At 40.6% G+C, this 21,478-nt stretch overlaps 1 protein-coding gene across 1 annotated transcript in view; it reads right to left on the reverse strand.

The window, feature by feature from the left end:
• Positions 1-5,104: 5,104 nt before the first annotated feature.
• Positions 5,105-21,478, reverse strand: part of nr3c2 (nuclear receptor subfamily 3, group C, member 2) — a 70,610-nt gene continuing 54,236 nt past the window's right edge. The window contains exons 5-9 of the mRNA XM_035660367.1: positions 19,543-19,887; positions 17,937-18,081; positions 13,889-14,019; positions 6,338-6,495; positions 5,105-5,568 (exon numbers count right to left, since the gene is read on the reverse strand). Of these exons, the coding sequence (XP_035516260.1) occupies positions 5,413-5,568; positions 6,338-6,495; positions 13,889-14,019; positions 17,937-18,081; positions 19,543-19,887 (935 nt within the window). The 3' untranslated portion in view covers positions 5,105-5,412. The remainder of the gene's footprint in view (positions 5,569-6,337; positions 6,496-13,888; positions 14,020-17,936; positions 18,082-19,542; positions 19,888-21,478) is intronic.

Here is a 21,478-nt window from a genome sequence, read left to right on the forward strand (position 1 = left end):
TTCATCACCGTGAACAGAAAATGGCAAGGACGTGACTCCACATACAGTGACGCGATAGTAAGTGTACTGAGAAACAGCAGTTGAACACATTCTGGATCATCCATGCCTAAAAGGAGTTAATTTAGCAAGAGGCAGCTTTTAAGATGTTTCTCCCTCCAGTCGGGGAAAGGCCTTTTATTTTCTTGTTTGCAGTAGGTGGTGACTGATCTGAAACTGATCTGAAACTGTTCATTCATTTAGTTGTTTAAGGGCATATTTTGACAATTTGAGAAACACTTTCTTGCCGAAAAGGCTAGAAGATTGATACCACTCTCATGCCTGTATGAGAAATATGAACCCACAGCCAGGGAACAGTTAGCTTAGCTTAGCATTAAGACTGGGAAGTGGGAGAAACAGCTAGCCTTGCTCTCTCCAAAGCTAACAAGATCTGCTTAGCAGCACTTCTGAAGCTCAGTAATTAACGTGTGGATTTATAGGGGGGGTTATTTGTGAGAATAATTCTTAGCCAAGCACAGTGACCTGCTTCACAAAGTGGCACATAACACTCAGGTTTTCCAACAGATTAAACAAACAAGATGCATGGTAACTATTGAACAGTAGAGGTACTGGGGGGTGGATTGTCTTTAACCTTACCATACCATGCTAAGCTAAGCGAACAGTCTCCTGACAGTAACTACATAGTTAACATATAGACGTGAGAGTGATATCAATTTTCTCATCTTATAACAAGGAATGCAAGTGTATTTCCGGTAAGGTATGGAAACTAATTCTTAAAACATTAATTAATTTAAAAAAAATCCAGTCAAGAAGAAAGCCAAAGCAATATTTACCTGAAGCTACCAAGAGAGGAGTCGTCAGGAAATAACGAGGCACTGTAACATATAGTCATCATTATCAGGAATACTAATTAGTGTAATAAAGATTGTTCACTGTTTAACATTATCATTAAAATATAATGAAACAAAATTAATATGATATTATTTATAAATAAATATTTTAAGTTAGCTGCATATGATGAAGTATACGATTAACTGTTCAAGCAGACAGTCAATGTTGAATTGCGCATAAACTTCAGGTCTACCAGTGTCTACGTCACTCATGTTCATGTTATGTTGTGTGTGAAAAGTTTCTATTTTTAAAGTCAGAACTTTCTTTTCAGCTAGTCCAGACTTTTCATATATGTTAGTGATTTCTTCGATTTTATTGTGTTGCTCATCACATACGCTCATGGGTTACAGGATCATAATCAACACCCCAGCGAGCAACAAGCTCAAGGATAATCCTGATACATCTGTTACAAAATAACAAATAATTTTTGATTATTATTCATTTTGTTTGAGCACTTGAATGATGCAAAAAGTAAAAAAAAAAAAAAAAAAATGCAAGAATCAATAACTTTACTTATACAGAAGATATAAATTACCTTCTAACATCTCAGGTAGTAAGTATCCATAAAGCCTCTCACAATGTATGATACATTCATTTCTTCTATTTGGCCCGTTTCTGGCACAAACTTTACTGTAAATTCTTCTCTGTGATCCAATCACACAGAATGGCGAGTGGCGAAAACACATATTTTTATTCCAATATCTCCAAACAAGATGGTTAAAGTAGAAATGTTTTATACTATACTCAACATAAGGACTTGCTGTATTATTTAACCAATATACCAGACCCCCTCCCACCCCACTGATAAACGCATTGTAAAACCTCGTGTGAAGATACACAAAAGGACAAGTTTCCCTCTTTTTAATACAACTCGCTAACACCACTCGTCATCAAAAAGCATGCATTAACATTCCCTCATTGTTACCACAAGGATATATTTCTTAGACCCCCAGTACACTTACCCACCTACACTTGTTTTCCAGCAAATAATACCTTCTCATCCCTCCAAAACATACTTTCCCATTCATGCTATCGCAACCCCTTTAAGAACGTTTCTTCCCTAATTCCTTAAACGACAAAAGGGGCCAAAATAAAAGGAAACCAGGTGAGAATTAGATTAAGGGTCCTTCACAACTTGAACACATAATCGCCCCACACACCGCCGCATTCCGCACAACTCGACGCCCCTTCCTGACAAGGGACTCAGTAAAACACATCTCAGTGGCAAAGCGGGACGTCCTCTCCTTCTTCCCTCCTTCTCTCTACTCACACGAGAATACCTCTCTAAACCTCTACTAATCTCTCACACTCTCTCCCTCCCACATCCCCCTCCCAAACATCACTTATCCTCAACTCGGACCAAACCAATACACACCATAGATGAAAACCTCACCCCAAGCTGCTCCTCACTCTCTAGACTACGACCCAAAGCCCGGCTAAACACTAGGCTATGAACGCCAATGCCAATCGAGTGGACAGGCCAGCCCGCCACTCCTCTAGAGTCTCCCTCGCCGCTACGCACTCTACGCCCACCTAACCTACCTCTCTCACACGAACTCCACATCAACAAACACCTACTACCATCCTCCCTCTCACCACGCCACTTCACAACACCTCCCCTCCGCTCCCCCACCCAAACAGTGTGTTAGATGAGCCCTTGAAGGCACAAGGAAATCGCGTAAAAAGCCCACTACACACCCCCCTCAAATAATTTTTTACGCGCTACTTGTGACATTGTGATCAGCTACCCCCATCTCATCTCTTGTACATTCCAATCTTATACACAATTAACCTACCCACAGCAACAGACCCATCATAACTGCAGCACAAGATGCCATCCCTACAAGAAGATATGGCCAAAATACAGTACACAACACCCTGATGTGTATGATTCATGTCGTGCTAACTCGTTAGGCTGGGTGACCATAGGCAGAACAGCATCTTTTCTCGCATCAATTCACAGTTTGCTTACAAAACGACAATTCCTGCTAGCTGCTCTACCACCTGATGCTCTCATCTTCACATTATGATAATCTCCGTCCGTGCAAATCTAAATGGTGGAAATAGGAAACGGCTTTAATACCTAATTAACATACAATGCATAATACCACGCTGAAAGAGCAGATACAAACTATGCACATGCTTGCCAAGAAAAAAAAACAAAACACACACCACACACACAACATAACTTTAAGCAGCACTTGCCTCACATTCACACATGTAAGATAACAATACACACAGGGCAAACAAAACAAATAAAATAATCAACGCCCACTGTTTTTTTGCTCGCCCAGTGGCTGCTATAGCTTTTCAGCTAGCATTCAATAGTAAGTGATTCCACAACCACACCAGCAAACATGCGGTGTGGAGACAAGTTAACATGGTCCAGAATGACTCGCGGCCATGCTAAACTTAAAATAGTAAGATACTGTGGACCAAAGATATCGATAAACGGGACATAGATCACATCAAGTTAGGAACGGTGATCCAACGTACTAAGCAGTATCTTCATCTAAGCATCCGTCATCAACCATGTACCTTCAAAACATCATATGTACACAGCTGAATAGAATGATGGTGTTAAGGAAGTGTTGATACCGTGATACACGCATGTTGCCTGAGGTCTTCTGATACATTAGCGCACCATTTGCTAGAAAGCACCTGAGAGTAAATGCTCCAGTTTTGAGATATAGTAGTCAAAGTTTACAGAAGCGTATGATTAGTTATAAGACTGTGTGGTCCACATATGCACCAGATGGTCAGTTCGTGCTATACCGGACTGCCTATCACAACGAGTTACCTGCATACAGTGCGTTCATGTCAGTTATTTGCTGGCTCTTTGATAAATGAACACCGATATTTAATCGTAAACTCGACTGGGTCGCGGTCAGAAACTAAACTTTTGCAACACACACTTGTTACCTACAAACTCTCTCTTCTCGAGTTGGAAGATGATAAGTGTCTCGGGTTTCACACAGGGCGCGTGTGTATCGCTTATTCAATTGCTAAGAGTAAGCAGACACAGGACAACTTTGGGGCCCAGCAGCATGCTCTGGCGATGTAACTGACAAAACACAATGTACCTCGGATGGAGTCAACTCGAGATCGCAATCCACTATTACCGGACCGACTCCTACTGAAAACTATGCGTCTCGAGTAGTGATTGCATGGTTCTCGGCTCGCTCCATCGTGCCCAGCAACTCGCCCTCCTGCGACCACTCTTGCGACAAACACGACATAAAGAAATCACTCACTCCAACTATATACGATCAGCTTAAGCTCATCTACAACACTAATGGCCCGATAACAGATAATGCTTATACATGGAACAATGGGCAGCCTTCACCGCTGCCACATCAGCTTTCTTGCTACCAGAGGAAGCGACACGATCTTCTTTCTATCAACAACTTCGTCAGCCTTTGGACCTTTCCTGCATATTCAGCTCTTTGCAGGCTTGTCGCTTCTGGCCAGCTACTATCTTTCTAAATCATAACCAAAAGCTCAGCTATGATGAATCCCGCCGTCACTGATGGCTGTTACTGACACCGACTTAAGATTCAAACTCTCGACGATTGTTAGATTTTAATTAACTTATCTCAGCTTACTGACTGAAACCGCTTGTATACCCTTGGAAGTCATATCCCTTATCAAGATGAGACTTGCTCGCGTTACCAGCGGTCAAGAATTTCTGTGCTCTCAACAACATCCGTCTGCCTGTAGGTACTTCGCGGTAATGGTTGCTACCACTGCAGCAAAACTCTAAGTATTTCGCGCATACGTAGTTACTTTTCGCGATCAGTGCTATCTTTCTGTGCGAAAGACTGAGATAAAGACCGACCAGTTCTATCATTATGCAAAACGCTTTGTCTACTAGATGTCTTCGATCCTGATTTTTAGATGCATGTGGAGTGGCATCCTGCTGCGTCCATGTTGTAGTGAAGGCATGTGCACACACAATGCGTGATTAGTCATTTCCCTCTACATGTGTGTGTCGGTGTGTGATATTATGTGTTGTGAGGTTGTGTCGTGTGGTCTGCATAGCGCAGGTGAATGTATCATAGCGCAATCCTACGGGAAAGATGTATGAAGCTTTATCTCCATAGAAAATACGTGATTACCGTCAGTCTTGCGTCGGGCTCAGGGGGGGCAGGCGGAGCGCGCGCTCACGGCACCCGGTGAGCGCCACGCCCCCGCAGCGGAGCACGCGCGAGGCGGGGGGGGAACTTCGGGGTTCTTTGTCACATTTGTCACAAGTCCTTCTCGCCGTGTCTTACTCGGCTCGACAAACTATTCACAGCTCTGACCCGCTCGCGGTGACTGCAGGGTCAAATCATTATCCCCTTTTTTTACTTCTGTCACCACGCCACTTAACTTTCCCATCCAAGAGGAGGACGCTGGCATACTGGGCGACAGGGTACAGGCCAACTGGCCAGGCCTTCCTTGCACATTTTCTTCTCTGTTCTTGAACTTCTTCCTCCTCTCTTCCAGTTCTTAATGCTGCTTCTGTCCCAACTGTTAAGCGAGTCACTTCTTGTGGAAGTAGATTGTGTGAGTGAGGCCTGACTCCACCTTTGGTATCTGGTCACTGATGATCTCCACCAACATTTCGGGGAACTCCACCTTCAGGGCCTGGGACTCACGAAAGGTGTAGAAGCAGAAGTCCAACAGGTTCCCCACCAGCTGGACAACACAAGCACACAGTTTAATGAGACACATATTGTAGTCGTAGCTTTTTATTGCTGCTTATTTTATTAGGATGTTATTTATATGTAAACAATTGAGAATTTAACTCACTGAGTTACTGTATATTCATATGACTGTACTAACATTCTGTTGGGGCACTGACCCCTTTTCAATAATTTTCCACTCACCACTTGGGGGCACAACTGATTTTTTTTCTGCACAACCCTCCCTTAAAGAAGGGTCATCCGTTCAACACTAACCCCATTCACTCAGTCATTAGAGTCATTGAATTCTGGCCATTTATCTCAGTGACCTATCACTTGCTGACTCTCACCTCTTGGGGCTTTGCCTACACTGTTGTTATGCCACATACCGTTTGACCCGTGCATAAAAAAAGAACAGTAATTTAGCACATTTGCTACAGTGACGACTGTGTACTCTGATCCAGAGCTGACATTGATCCCCTTCTGTTCCATTCACCAATACAGGCTGGTCAACGCCTCTTCCAAAATAACCTCCCCCTCAGGGAGAGACTGGGATGCAATAATCCTTATTCCAAGCCACAGCACCATTGAACCGCTAAGTAAATGCATTATCCAAATCCACTATGCTGCCATTTTACTCAAAACATGTCCTGTGATATTAGAGGCCCAAAGTGCCAATGAACACCTCGCTCTGTGTGTGAAGGCATGGCATACCGAGAGGCTGCCAAGGGAAGCCTGTGCTCTACTGTAGGCAACTGGCATGACAGGAAGAGGGTACTTACATCATGCATGGCGTCCAGTAGCTTGGTGAGCTGGAAGAAGCGCTGCCAGGTTTGGCCAGAATTGTTGGTTGCTTTTCCAACCGAACGCCGGAGCTCCTTGATGTAATTAACCCTCATCTCCTCGAACGCTGCCTGGTTCTTCAGACCCTCTTTGGGAACTGGGAAAGAGACAAATTCTTCTGTCATCAACTGGATTTAATGAGTGAACAACAATACAGGTTTAGATGTTAATGACCCAAAAATTAATGTTCACCTGATATGAGACTGGTATGGTTACTGGGCAGATTTATTACAAATGACTCAAAACTTGTTAATTATAAGCAAAGTGTCTCTTTACGTGGTATATTAAAAGGACTATACAGGTTTGCATGTTTTGTTTCCTTTTTAGATTAGATTAGATTTTAGATTGACTGATTTATATTTATAGATGACTGATGATTTTGTCATGCTGTTTCTAACAAGATAGTTATCACTTTAATATCTTTGGTCATACCAAGCCATTTTGGACAATGTTGTAAATCTATGAGCAGGAATATTCTTGGCAATATTAGATTTTTATATTAATTTGTCAAGTATGTAGTTCACTGGATTAGCCAAAAAAGACATGTGTGTGACATGTGTCCATAAATACTTTTTGATTTGTGTTTTATATCCTAATATACTTATCTACTACTATCATTATCAGAATTTGAAATTAAATATACTGTGAGAAAGGATCTTATCTATATTGCCTGCTCCTAGTTGGCCGTTCTTTTTAGATTAAGTATGAATATTGTTGTTAATGCAGTTAAAAGCAGGAACAATCTCTGACTTGGTGTTGAATTTCGTAAAACTCATCTGATCTAAATAGCATTTAATTTAGTAGCTGCTGTTTTCAGAATATCAAACTCGGAATACAAATAAAAAGCTGTAGGTGAACTCAAAAGGGCAATCATTTTATTTCAGTAGCTTTTTTTAAAGTAATATTTTTCCTTGGTCTCAGGTTCCTCTTGAAAAAGAGATCATGATTTTAATTAGATGACCTGATTTTGAAAAACCTGATTTTCAAATATATTTAATAAAAGAGTTACTGTTCTGCAGCCAACAAGTAATTTTCAGCTTTCAGTTTCTCTGATTGTGAAACAAAGGAAAAAAGTAATTGAAACATTTTCATTGTTTTGTAAAAAATGCAGTGAAATGTCAATAACAAAGAATGACTTGAAAATGAAAACAAAATCATGTTACTGAACGCTCACTGTGATGGTTATCTATCTTAAGCAAGTTCCATGTCTCTGAGTTGATTTTTCTACCATACCGAAATGAGTGAAAACCAGCATCCGCCTAGAATGTATTTATAGTACACTCCAGAAAATGGTTGTCAAATGCACATTACACACCATTTGCAGTTTATGGGCTAAGCCATGCACAACCACCGGTATGTTCCTTTAATGTAGAAATGTGTAACTGTGTAAAAGGGTAATTAGAGGTGCTCAGTGAATTACGTTCGCACTCCCACACAGAAGCCTTTTTTTGGACTTTTTTCCCGTGTTGACAACCTAAGCCTGTTTAGCAACTCATTACAACCACTTTCACCATTGCAAGAGGTAATGAGTTTTTATGTGTAGCCACTGATTCACGAAAGATGACTGACACACTGGAAGGCATTGGTTAAATGTTATCTCAGCAACAGTGAGAACAAAAAGGAAACAACTGTGCTCATTTCTATTAAAGAGCTTAGCTATTGTGTCAACCAAACCCCATTCATCAAGCATTTTGTTCAATGATCAGAGCTGTTAAATAACTGTTACGTCCATTCACATTATAATGACTTAGATGGTAGCATCAATGCACTTAAAATAAAAAGGAAGTGTAATGGGAGAGATTCGGACAGATGTGAGGAATGAGATACAGTAACTGCACCATGAGGATGCATCAAAATGTCTACAGATATCGTTCTCACTCACTGTGCAGGAGAACAAAGTCACAGAAATGGAAGTCTGCCAAAGCTCTTAAATGACATTCAGCTGCTGGCTACCAGATTAAGAAACACCTCGCCTCTCAAAGACTGCACCTCAAATCAGTCTGAGGGAACGCCTTCAGTTGTCCTTCAGCCAAGACTAAGATTTGATGATATACCTACCATGACCCAATTTGAGTTTGAGCAGGACTGTTTTATAGCAACGGGATTATGGTGTGCTTTACTTTTATTTGTCAGGTATTTATTTTGCTGGATTAACCAAAAACATATTCATTTCTGATAGAATACTATGTATAACATACTATGTATAACATGATATTTATCCACTTCCAACTGCAGTGTTAATAATTATCCAGGTATAAAATGGATAGGGATTCAATAATAACTAAAAGTTCTTACTATTATTGTGTAGAATAGGGTTAGCAACAACATATCATTATTTTCATTAAGGATAGATTAAAGATATTCAGTTTACAGTTGCAGTTTACAGTTGCATGATATAGAGACAACAACAAACATTCACATTCGAGAAGCTGGAACAAGGTAATGTTTGTTAGGTTCATTTTCTGTTGATTTACTGATTGACTAATTATTGCATCTTTAATGTTGAACATCCAAGACTGAGCTCTACACATATGTGTAAAGAACATGATATCCCATTCATTTAAAAAAATAAAAATAAATCAGTTAGTCATTCATGTTTCATCAGTGAAGTCAAACAAGTTCCCAATCACATGAACTAATGATCCTCACCAAGGGCACAGTTACGAGACGTCTCTGCATTTACAGCTTAGCTAAACGTGCCGAGAAGAGTTATTCATGTCTATAAATTTGTATAGTGGTTTTGAAACCTTACAAAAATATCTTTCACAGTCAAATGTGAAATTTTGAACTCTAATGACTCAAATAACCTCCCTTTAATACTAAATCATGTACATTTTTCAGTACTTTTGAGTAGTCAGGATGCCTCTTAAACCTTAACCATTTGTAGCAACTCTTAACAAAAACCAGCAACTGACAGGACCTTTCTGAGTCCTTTTTGAGAACGAACAGCCACAAGCAAAAGCCTACTTCTTGTCATTTAGGATTGCATCTTTTTCAGAACAGATCACTGAAAGTCAATAACTCTGGGAATGTATGTTTGTCCGCCTTCCTCTCATCCTTCTTTCTTTTCTCCTTTCTGTCCCTGTCTATGTAATTCTCTTCATCGTACTTTGATGCACAATCACCTTCAAGCACGACATACATGAGCCTGGAGGAGAACAGATATGAAAACAGATTGGACCCTTGTGCAGAGGCTGGGATTTCTGCGCTTTATTCTGTGGCTGACATGATGAGAATGTGCTAAAACCCAGGGCTGCGTTTGGACCTTTTGTTTTTCTCCCACTGACCCACATACACCCTGATTAGAAACTGACCTGGTATTTAGGGGCGTTACCATGACCGGCCCCAAAATAGGGCATTTATATCACTGTAATTGGTGTCAAACGGATTTTCACTGCAGGTACAGAGCTTTTTCAACTAGGCCATATTTCTTATTGGGAGTGCAGCTGCATTGTTAAGTGTACCAAAGCTCTTTTTCTAATGCATGTAAAAAGAAATAAAGAGGCTAACATAACTCATGCAGCTAGGAGATGCCATTAGCACGTGTGTAGTTCAAGGACATGCAGCTTCCTGCTCTGAGTTGCGGGTACATACCTAACTGACAGGGTGGCTCTCGGTTAAAATTTAATACCTGATACTATTCATTAGGGAATTCTACAACTAGCCCTGATCATGACAACAGTTACAACGCCGTGAAGCTTTAGGGTGTTGGTTGACGTTAATTTAAACATGACCCAAAAACACTAAACACTGATTGGAATGAAAATGATCACACAAATTGCACCCATCGCCTTGGAACACATACTGTACACTTGCCCCACCTGGAATGAGGCTGAGCAACAAATTCGGAGGAGAAAAAAAAGAGAGAGTACAGTTGGTGACAGAACAAACGAATGAGATAATCTAGCAATGCTATCTACGTCTGTGTGGAGGTGGAGAGTGTAACTGGTTTGGGCAGGCCGCTGCTCCTGTGCAAAATCCAAACAGGGTCATGAGACACCGCAGGCTCAATGAAACCTTAGCCAAGGTCAGAGAGGAATAACAACCCTTCTCTCTTTTCTCTTTATCCCTCCTTCCCTCTCTCCCTTTCACTCGTTCGCCCTCTCTCTCTCTAACACACACAATTTTTAAAACCAGCCCGAAGGAACACACACATTCAGTGACTCCGTAGTACTTGCTCAGCTGACAAGTTCTGACAACTCCTCTGTAAACATTTCTGCCGCTACTCCTTCCACGAGGCCCTAGCATTACCTCTGAATAACTGTAACTACTAGAGATTCCTGCAGTGCCTCTGAAAATCTGAGATGGACTGCTTTAAAAATATATATATATTCAAAAGAGCTTTTGCTGAAATATTTGCAGAACATCCGCTCAATACAGTTGCTCCATCGTGTGCGCTTTGGATTGAACAGGAACAGGAATTTCTCTGCTGCACAGCAGAAACGAAAGCACCGGATGATTATTTTCTTCCCCTTCCCTCAGATTTTACTGCAATATTTTGACTATATCCAATAACCAGAGCAGATTGAAGCACCTTAAATTCCCTGTTTCAACTCCAGCTATACTTTTATCCGCAGCCTCTCCTTCAAAATTCCAGCCCCGGTTTGAAGGAAGTGAAGAAAAATAGCGCGTCTTGGAGCAATGCCTGGTGCTTGACTGGCCTTTATTAAGTACAGCAGGACTCTCTGGAAAACCTCCAGAGGACCAGCGAGGAGAGGAGAGGGAGGCCACAGCAACAGAAGGACCAGCTCTGCCAACCCCTCCACCCCCTTTGTCTTCTCTTTCTTTCTCCCTATAGCTATGCACCTGTCTCTTTCTCACCAACACAAGCTCTCACTGTCAACATTTGTATGATTTTACTCTTGGTTTCTCACCCTCTCTGTATCTCTTTCTTCCTCATCTCTCCCAACATCTAATAGCTGAAGTCCAGCCGGAGCCCCCCTGCTTCCAGATGACTCAACAACACTGAGTTTATATCAGGGATAACCGCACCACCTCTTCCATATGTCACTGTACTATGAAGCCAAACCAACCTTACACCATTGGTATTGTGTGTTTAACAGTGTACTGACACTATGCTTTTTCCTTTTCTATATGCAGTATCTACTACTGTAAGTACTGCATAAAAAGCAACGATCAGATCAGGTTAGAGTTTACAAACTGCATTCCAGCAAAGTCAGACTGCAATTTTGAAACCTTTTCATATTTTGGCTTAGAAACTACAAGACTGCATTCAAAGTCTGATCAATTCTTTTAAATTATACTGGAAAAATGGATCAGAATGAAGGCTAAAATAGCAAACCGGTGGACCTTTTTACAAAAACTTATAGGGCTTGAACCTTGAGTGTAAAAGTATTTTGATAATCCTCAAACGGGAGCTAAATTGGGTATCAAAATTGCAGTTTTCTGTCAAAATTGTTGAATTCATTTGATTGATCATCAATCATACATGATTAATTTAAAGCCACTGAAACATCAGCTACATTGTCTGAGCAGTTTAGACCTTTTAATTAATGCTAATGACACACAACTATAGGCTCTTCTATGGTTGCACTCATTATAATTTACTTTGGATAATGGTGTCAGTTCATTGGCCAAAATGTAAATGTAAAACTTGTGATGCTAGGATGAAATAAAGTTTACCAAGGTTGTGTTTTACCCATCCGAGTCCAGCATTCACGCACTACTGACAGAGGCCTCAGTAACTGAAAAATAAATACTCTGCCAATGAATATTTCTACTGATTGGCACTGATGCTGAGGTTCAAAGAGTTTGAAGTCTGGCCAGTATGCAGACTCTTCAAATAGCTCGCCACAACTCTCCCTCACCCCCCTTTATCCTCACTCTCTCTGTAACTATCGAACATCTATTGACACAAAAAAAACCACACATATGAGGTCCCCACAAGGACGTCTGCATAAATAAAAGACTACAGCAGGTCTCAACGTGTCCCACTGGTGAGTGGGTGTGGACGGTGAAGTTATGACACAGCTGCCATCATGGAATCTTTAACTGTTACTATTGAACTGACAGCAGCAGCTCACTGGTTGTTGAGGTGGTGGAAAAACTACTTTCAGTTTCCAACTGAGCAACTTGGTCCAACCCATCCTCTCTGTGAGGCTGCAGTGCCTGTGGACGCAGTTTGGCACCGAGTGGCAACACGGTGAGACCTTCTTTAGTGAGTGATAGACGTATTTTATTTATCCACAGGCAATTAAATATAAAAAAGGAGTAGCCTTCAGAAAGAGTACTCAGAGTCACTAAGAGAACGAAAAACTAAAGACCTTTCTCCCCTCTAAATTTGCATATATTGCACGTTGACACAAACAGATGCATGCAACATCAAGTCTATTTCCACACTTGTTATGCTTGTTAACAGATTACCATGAATGATAATCTAACAGACCTTAAAAAGGCATGATTTTCGGTGGCAGGAAGGCGGGTTTGAGCTTTGCCAACAGTGTCTCAAAGGTGTGTGGTGGATTTAACAGAACACAAGACACCTTATCAATACATTTCCTGTGTGAGAAGCAGTCTTTTGGTTGAGAAATGGGGAGTGTCATGGCCCAAGCCATGTACAGCAGATAACACAATACAATTGTAAGGAACAAGTGTTAATTTGGGAACACACAAGGCATCACACCTTTGCCTGTATGAGGTGTAAGAGCAGATAAACACACCTCTCCTTTTCACAGTAAACCACAGATTAAAAGCGGACTTAAAACATCAGCACTGTTGATTATGATAAGTTCTGCTTCCAACTGTGAAGCTGAGTCAGGGTGCAGCATAAGCAACACAGTCACAATGCACAAGTTTGAGTCCCATTAAAATGGTAGAAACTGGGTCCATGAATACTTGATGGATGGCTTAATGCCAGAGCATCACAGCAGACTATATATTTATTTGTAATGGGTTCTCATGATGGGTAAGGTAGTTTCAACTAGAAAAAGCTCCCTGTGAGAGAGCAAGATTTGTTCAGAAATAATGATAAGAATGTATCAGAGAAATTATGCTAACGGACTGGCCATCATGATCTCATTTGATCAACCAACATTGAATCATCCCATTTGAATTTGAATGCAGCATCTGAAGAAAGGACAGTCACCTCTCAACATTTGGAAGAAACAGATGTCTGCATGGTCAGCTTTAACTGGGACACTGGGAGTGTTATCTCACACAAAGGTGGTCTAAACTGCAGCGACCTCTATTAGCAGTGTCCGTTCTGTATGCCTTCTAGCCACAAATTCAAGTAATTTTACATTTACAGCATTAATGTTATTGATTGAAATTTAGTCAGTTTGAGTTATGCCTGAAATATCAATTAATTCTTGCTTGCGACTGATCCGCACAATTCTTTTTGATAAATGATTTTCAGAGGGGAGTTTTGGGACAACATACAGGTAGTGCAAAAGTGAAAAAAAAGCAGCGTGTGCAGGTGGATGTATAATGACTCAATGAGAGCTCTTGCAGGCCTGGAGCTCACTGCCTACCTGTGCTGAGAAGCAGAAGGACCTTCATGGAGAGGAACTCGTCATAGGTTAGCTGCAGTCGTACAAACTCTTGGCTCACCTGCCTCATGCCCAGACAAAGGTCGTACATGGCTGACTGCTGCATGCGGTCCCTGAAGAAAGAAAAGAGAGGGAGAACTTTTTAGATTATGCTAGTTAGTCCTTCCTTTACTCATTTGTTTAGCTATTCATTCTGATTTTGTGTCACAGTTGACTTACTCATTCACTCCCTACAGTAACTCCATTCCTACCACACTAGTTCAGCTCAGTGAAACAATATTTCCACAGTGCAGAGGAGGACCCTGCTAGTCTGGGCTAAGAGCAGAATACCAACTCCCCCCAGATTGCAGAGCGCTGCATACAGTACCACAGCACATATGCACTACTTTTGTCTTTCAGAGTCTGCCACAGGTTTAGAAAAGGCTGTGGCAGACTATGGAAGACACCGTATCTAACCCCAGTCACCATAGAAACATGTAATTTCCAATATATGCTGACAGAAATGACGCACACATGAACTTATACATATACACATAAATCGACGTCAAGTAAAACACATCAAGTGTGCACGCTAGGCTTGTCGTGCATAAAACTGTCTCACTCCCATTCTCTTTCACACACATTTTATCAGCAAAATAATCTTGGTTACATCACAGGGTTCACAAAAACAGGAAAGAAACATTAGAAGGGATACAGCATGAGCCAATCAGAAATGTGCTCTGCAGATGCCACAGATTCAGGGAAATCTCTGGCTTTAGATGCCACCTCTCTTTGCTATAAATCACCGTCACATTGAGACTCCAGTAATTAAATGCAAGTGGTGTGGCTTGACTTGAAAGAGGTTGGAATTTTACCCCCAATACAGTGAATCTGCATCATCACATAGGCAGTGAGGGTGGAAACTTCTCTCTGATAACAACTAGACTAAACATTTTGTAAAGGGGACCAGGAGCAGACGATTGGAAACGAGAGCATAATGTTCCCATTAAAGCATAAGACAGCATAACACTTTATAATATTTACTGTTACAGCTGTGTCTGTCGGCCTAAATAACTGATAAACTGTGACAACGTCTGCGAGATGAGCAGACCTGTTTCCCTGCTGAGCAGCACTGTGTATGTGAGCAGTTTCACAAAGTGCAGCACAACATCATTTGATACAACTTTGGGCTGAAGTTTCTAAAGTCTCCACACGTTTCCTCTCTCTCCCCCCACCTCTCTCCCTCTCTCCCTCTCTCTCTCTCTCTCTCTCTCCACTCTCACACTCTCTTCCTGAAATCAATTTTGCTGAATCACTGCCCAAAATGAGCTGCTGGTTTTGGGGAGGAAAGAAAAAATTGGCAGCAATGTCTCTCCTTCCCTCCTTCTTTCTCTGTCTTTCTCATCTCTTTATATCTCTCTGTCTTGCTCTCACTCTGTTCCTTTTTCTGTCTCTTCTCCCAGTCTCTTTTTCCGTTTCTATGGTAAAAGATTCAGGAAGGAGCACAGAACTGGGGAGAAAGGAAAAGTTCAGATTCACCTTTGGCTGGAAGAAGCCAACAAAATTTGTTTGTTCAGAAAAGTATGTTCAAACAAACTGAAGTCGCAATTAGTCATTCCCTTTAACTGTCAAATATTGGGTCAAAATTTACATTCTTTTTAATAGTGAGAGTGATCAGAGATGCTCCTTTAGACTTCAAGACTCTGAATGGGCGGGCCAGTGTGTGTGTTTGATTGACAGCCGAGTTGGCAGAGGAACGGTGACAAGTAAATGAAAGTAAATCATTGTGCACCGGTAACTGCAGTTTACAAGGACAGACAGTGTTTTGTTGGCAGTGATATTGACGAATTAGGACTGGAACATAAAGCATGTAAACTGACTGACATTGACATTTGAAGGTAAAATGTATGCTATTCAATATGCTACAGTTGACTAGCTAATTAGCTACCTAGGTTGCAAACTGACCTTAGAAGTGCACTATTCACCGGTGGTTATTGTCAGCCAGAGCAGTTGCATATGCTGTCTGTGACTGTAAAGTTTAAAATATCAATTAAAATGAAAGAATCTGATTGGCTACACTGTATGAAAAAAACTGTTCTGACTGGCACAGACAGGGGGTGCTTTCTTGAAACCAAAAAAAAAAAATATATATATATATAAATATAAATCTTCTATATATATATATATAAATGTTTCTCTATGACTGTCATTGTTTTTGGAGGATTGCTTAAATATATGTGGCATTTGATTTCTACCTTTACAAATAGTTGATGCATTTTCCCTTTCCAATGTGTACATGACATAAATCATGAGTGAAAGCCAAGAACTTTTAGGGAAATAGCTTTGTTTTATTGTTGCTAACATTTACCACACATCAACAACTAAATGACAGATTATGCAGGCTTACATTGTCTTTAATTTAAAATGCACATCTGTCTTTGCAGTATTTACTCTCAATCAGTGACAGATTCCACTCTGCATGGAAGCTGAGTGAGTGGACAGTCTATTCAATAAATGACTTAATGCCCTGGGTCAATAAGTACTAAGTAGCTATGGAAACAAGTGTACACTGTCCAACCCCTTAAAGACTGAGTGCAAAATTATGAACCAACTGGGTCCTTATTTTTGACAGAATTGTCAATGAACTAAACAACAAGCAAGCGACACACCTCAACCTGATAACAGGCCCAGAGTGGGGCTGGCAGTGACATCCAGGCTGCCCTGACAGAGCGGCAAGCATGTGACCAAAATCCAGGCCACCACTATCTCCAGCCGGTATACATCTCATCTGCTCTGTCAAGCTGAATACCAAGCCCATCTGTCAATGGGACAGGCCTGCTGTAAATGCATTGCATGCAGAAACAGCAGCATATTGTACAGTAACATTTTTTCCATTTGTCTACAAAGAATACATACATTTCTTATTATAGATATTCCAATACTGAACTTTCCAAATGAGACACAACCACAAAGTCTCTATTACAAAGTAAAATTTTCCCCAAAAGCTGTTGTCATTTGACAAAAGGAAGCAAACAATTCTTAATAAACTGTGAGCCACTTGGCACTAAATTGCTTAAAGGATCAGAGGATCTCTGGTGTGACAAACCTGTATGGCTTTACCAACTGTACTAAGCTCAAAGTGATAACAACACAGGCTCACAGGGTCTGAAATTGTGTTGCACAATGGCATTTGCGCATTTGTTTATTTATTTATTTGGGACAGACTGACCCACTGACATTGACTTACACAAGCTATTAGTAGGAGCTTTTAAACCTGCCCCTGATTGAACCTGCTCCTCTACATCAGGTTGCCTAGAGAGGATGCCATTCTCATTTCGGATTCATTTTATAATATTCAATTCATCAGCGGACATGCACCGCAGCTCCAAAGAGAAAATAGCCCACATAGACTTCCTCTCCACTTGCTCTCCTGTTCAAACATATTAACACAGATCAAGTGAGCCATTTACTGCCCTTGCCAGGCTTTGATCGCCTGGGCTTGACGCAATTAAGGAACCATCAAAAAGTACAAAAGTATTTCCTGGTGAGCTACCAGAAATCAGGTGAGAGATTGTGACCTTTTACATCATGACGTCCTGAAAGAAACGTCACTACCACAAAAGCTTTTTTAGCCCCTTTGAAAAGTCTTATTTATGTTAATGGACGACTCAGAATAATACAGCAGGAACACACACTCCTTACACTCTAAATTTCACAAGCAAAATCTATGCTTATGCATAAATTTGTATCTGATGAGCTGCTGAAAATAGCATAGTCAAAACCTGACTGTTCAACCAATTACTGTATCTACTAATTATATACTCTGAAAAACAAATGATTCTTTCTCATATCAGACAACACAGAATGTAATTTATGTGTGCCTGCTGAAATCCTGGTGCTTTGACTTCCTCTCTTTGTTGCATTTTGAAGTTGTATATGACAAAAACCATTCAATATCTGGGACGCTGCCCTAAATATCAGGAGCCGTGCACTTTAAAAACATCAGCAAGATGTGTGTGGTATACTGCAGATATGGAAGTGTAAAACCTACTCGTTAAAGATGAGGTCAGGGGCAAAGTAGAGCATCTGTCCATTGGTGTGTTTGTAGGAGCGCCAGCTGAGGCAAAAGGAGGACAGACACATCCATGAGTACTGGATCAGGGTGATTTGGTCCTCAATGGGCAGGCCCCGGAAACCTAACACACACACAAGAACACAGACATGGCAGTCATAGACGAAGCTGATGAAAAGAAAACACTATGTTTGAATGTGACTGACAATACCTAGGATTGAAAGCATTTGGACTTAATCACCAACCTAAGAGGCCTTAATTTAGCTGAGTAGATGCACGTGTGTACCTCTGTGTTTGTTCATGTGCACTACGTACTGTGTATCTTTGCTACAGTGTACTTTTTTTGTGCCAATATTTGTTTAGACCTGATAACCACTGAGAAGTATTCACCCATTCTTGTTTTATACAAATCCCACAAGGCCTCCAGTTATTGGCGTGTTGTCTATGGAGCTCCAAAAATAGGGTCGAATAGGAAACTTGCCAAACTCTCAATCAAACTCTGGCAAGAAACTCCTCCTCATGCAAAACATAAGCCAACTGAGGACACGCAACTGACTTATCAAGGCTTAGGGACTATTTAAGTCAATATGCATTTCAATCTTACAAATACAATAACTAAAAACATCTAAATATGTAAAAAAGGTATGTCAGATGCCTGGCTTAACACTGTGCATTCATAAAATAAAGAGCACAGGACTGGCTGATCTAGTCTGACTTTTCTGTGAACATATTGTTGGTACTGACAATATTGTTCCATGTTGCCCTGTGTGTTAGCCCTGCCACATCCAAATGTAAGCTGAATGCAGGCAGTGGCATATCTGAAAGTCGAAGGTACTCATTTTGACCCTTCTGTCTGGCTCTCCTTCTATTTATACGTCCGGATATGGCAAGCAGACACCGTGGAGGTATCAAATATTTGCAATACAGCAAATTAAACAGCCTCAAAGAGCTACCTGTGAGGCATCTTTCAATATGTCTCCCACTGACTGGCATTTTAGGGAAACTTGTTTATCCCTTTTCAAACATTTATTTTTTTCCTGTGCTGTGTGTGTTTAGGTAAAAATTAATGAGATAGACATTCGATTTTCTGTTCAACATAACATCTGACAGCGATAATGTAAATAAGCTCCGTTTTGAAATCTTAATCTTGATTATATTAAATGGTAAAACAGGATTCCCTTCCTAATCTTGTTGAAGCTTCACAGGATCATTTCCTGACCTAATATTTAAAATTAAAATTGTGCGCGCTGACAAAACTAGCAGTGTTGCATTCTCAAAATGTGCAGATCAAAAGTGAAGATGTAGGAATGCTTTCATCATTAAAACCCCACTCCATAATTACAGTATAAATGCCCCGTGATTTATTAGACTGATTTACCACTTACCATTTTATATGAATGAATAAAATTGACAAAATTTCAGCCCTTTTTTATTAACTTTTAAAAGCGAGGGCAAAAAATATTTTGTCTAGTGGTTTATTATTATTATTATTATAATTTTCATTTCCACATGACTCCAATTCTGGCTTAAAAAACTCTCTTAAACAGCATTTAGGCCTCAGCCCACCGCTCTATTGGTTACTAACCTGGAAGTACTTTGGCCCACTTCACCATGCGCACCATCTGCTTTCCGGCCAGGCGGTTGAGACTGGACAGCAGGTGGTCAGTGGTGTCAGGCTGCGTGTTGTCATAGCCAGAGTACACCTCTTCAGGCTCAATCAGCTCCAACACACTGCAGATGGAGGGCGGCAGAAAAGGTGTGACCACCCCAGGCCCGTGGGGCACCAGGGCATTGGCAGCGCTGGCATTCAGCTCCTTCTCTGAGGACAGGTAACTGCCTCCAACACCACCTGTGGCAGTCTGGCCGTCCTTAGAGCCCTGCAGATCCTCGCTGACTCCCTTCAGCTTCCCTAACTTCTTGGACTTTCGTGCTGTGGGTGACACAACAGCCCTCATTAACACATTGTTGATGGTAGCATTTCTTACATTCATAATCTGAGGTTGTAATTGCAATGTGACAGATACTGTACAAGTATAATTAAAAAACCTAAATATAGATATTCATCTCTGTGTATTATCTAGGTGCAAAAATTCATGTCTGCTGTATCTGTTAACAATGTCTGCTGTTATTGTTTTAAAGCCATGTATTTTTTCATTTTACTCATCAAATTTCCACAGTTAATTTTTTTGAGGGAATCTGTTATCTCTGTATCTTACGAGAAAGTTATAGCTTCTGGGAAATTGTAACTCTAAATTTTAGGGTGTGAGTCAAAAATTGGAATGTGTCCATTTGGAGTCCAGTAAAACTAAGAGCACAATATAGTACAATAATCATGTTTCATTTGCTGTGTATTGTTGAGTCATTCACAGATCTTTGAGGGATGATGAACAAGCTAATAACAAACGTACCACATGTAGATTCATAAAGTGAAGCCTCTTTCAGGCAATCAAATCCAGATGTGCTGCTACACTCGCACAGAACACATTCTATGAATTGTAACTCATATTTAACACCCCTTGTGCAATAAGGCTGTTTTTGTAAGCTAAATGATTAGTCCAGTACTGATGCTAATACACCACTATATTAAAAACTCTGCTGCTGTACGGCTGCAACTGATTTCATTTAATTAACAAACTTGCATGCCAACATGTGCGCTCATGTCGTTTTGGAATGCTCCAAGAAAATATTTATGTTGCTAATGTTGCTAGTCCTGACAGTAGTTTGTCTTTACTCACTGTTGTCCATACACTCTACTTCAAGATGGTAGCTTGAGATTTCATGTTTTGCTGTCTGTGTTTTAGGGCGTCTCTTAAAGTAAGAATTTCTGCAGCTAACTAAGATGCTAAGCAAAAGTTAGTAAGCCATTAAGCTAAAGTTATTGTTGGTGGGTGTTTTCTCAGTTGTGTTTCTGACTTTAAAACTAATAGTGGACTGGAAAAAACAAGATGGCAACAGCCATAATGCCAAACTTGAGGCTTTAAAATGGTAGTCCACAAACCAATGGGTGACGTCACGGTGCTACTTCTGCTACCCTGTTTATTATATAGTCTATGGTTCCAGCTTTGTTTCAGTGCTTGTTAACAGTTTATACATTTCACAGCTCACTTGTTAGGGTGTCTGTTGGCTGCTAAGTTTCTGCTCCTAACAGGCTGCTGTTACTTGCATTGGTATTAGCTGTGATTCCTTCTAACTAGTAACTGAATGAGTGTTTTTATTTAACATGATGATAATCTGCTGATTTCCACAGTGGTGATAATGATGTTTTTGTACTTAACTATAGGCTGAATTGGTTTGATTCACTTTACCAAGGTCTGTAGTAGACGATACTAGTGTATATTGGCAGTTGGAATATAAACATGACTGTTGCCCTTTACACAGCTAATAGACCTTTTTCACAGAAGCCATTATGAAATAGTAGGGTAAACACAGGCAGAACCAATGATACAAATTAATCCAATCCAATCCAACTTTATTTGTTAAGCACTTTAAAACAACCAAAGTTGACCAAAGTGCTGTACAGA

The sequence above is a fragment of the Morone saxatilis genome, unplaced genomic scaffold (assembly GCF_004916995.1).
Source record: "Morone saxatilis isolate NCDOM2014 unplaced genomic scaffold, NCSU_SB_2.0 Contig17, whole genome shotgun sequence".
Classification (NCBI taxonomy): Eukaryota; Metazoa; Chordata; class Actinopteri; family Moronidae; genus Morone; species Morone saxatilis.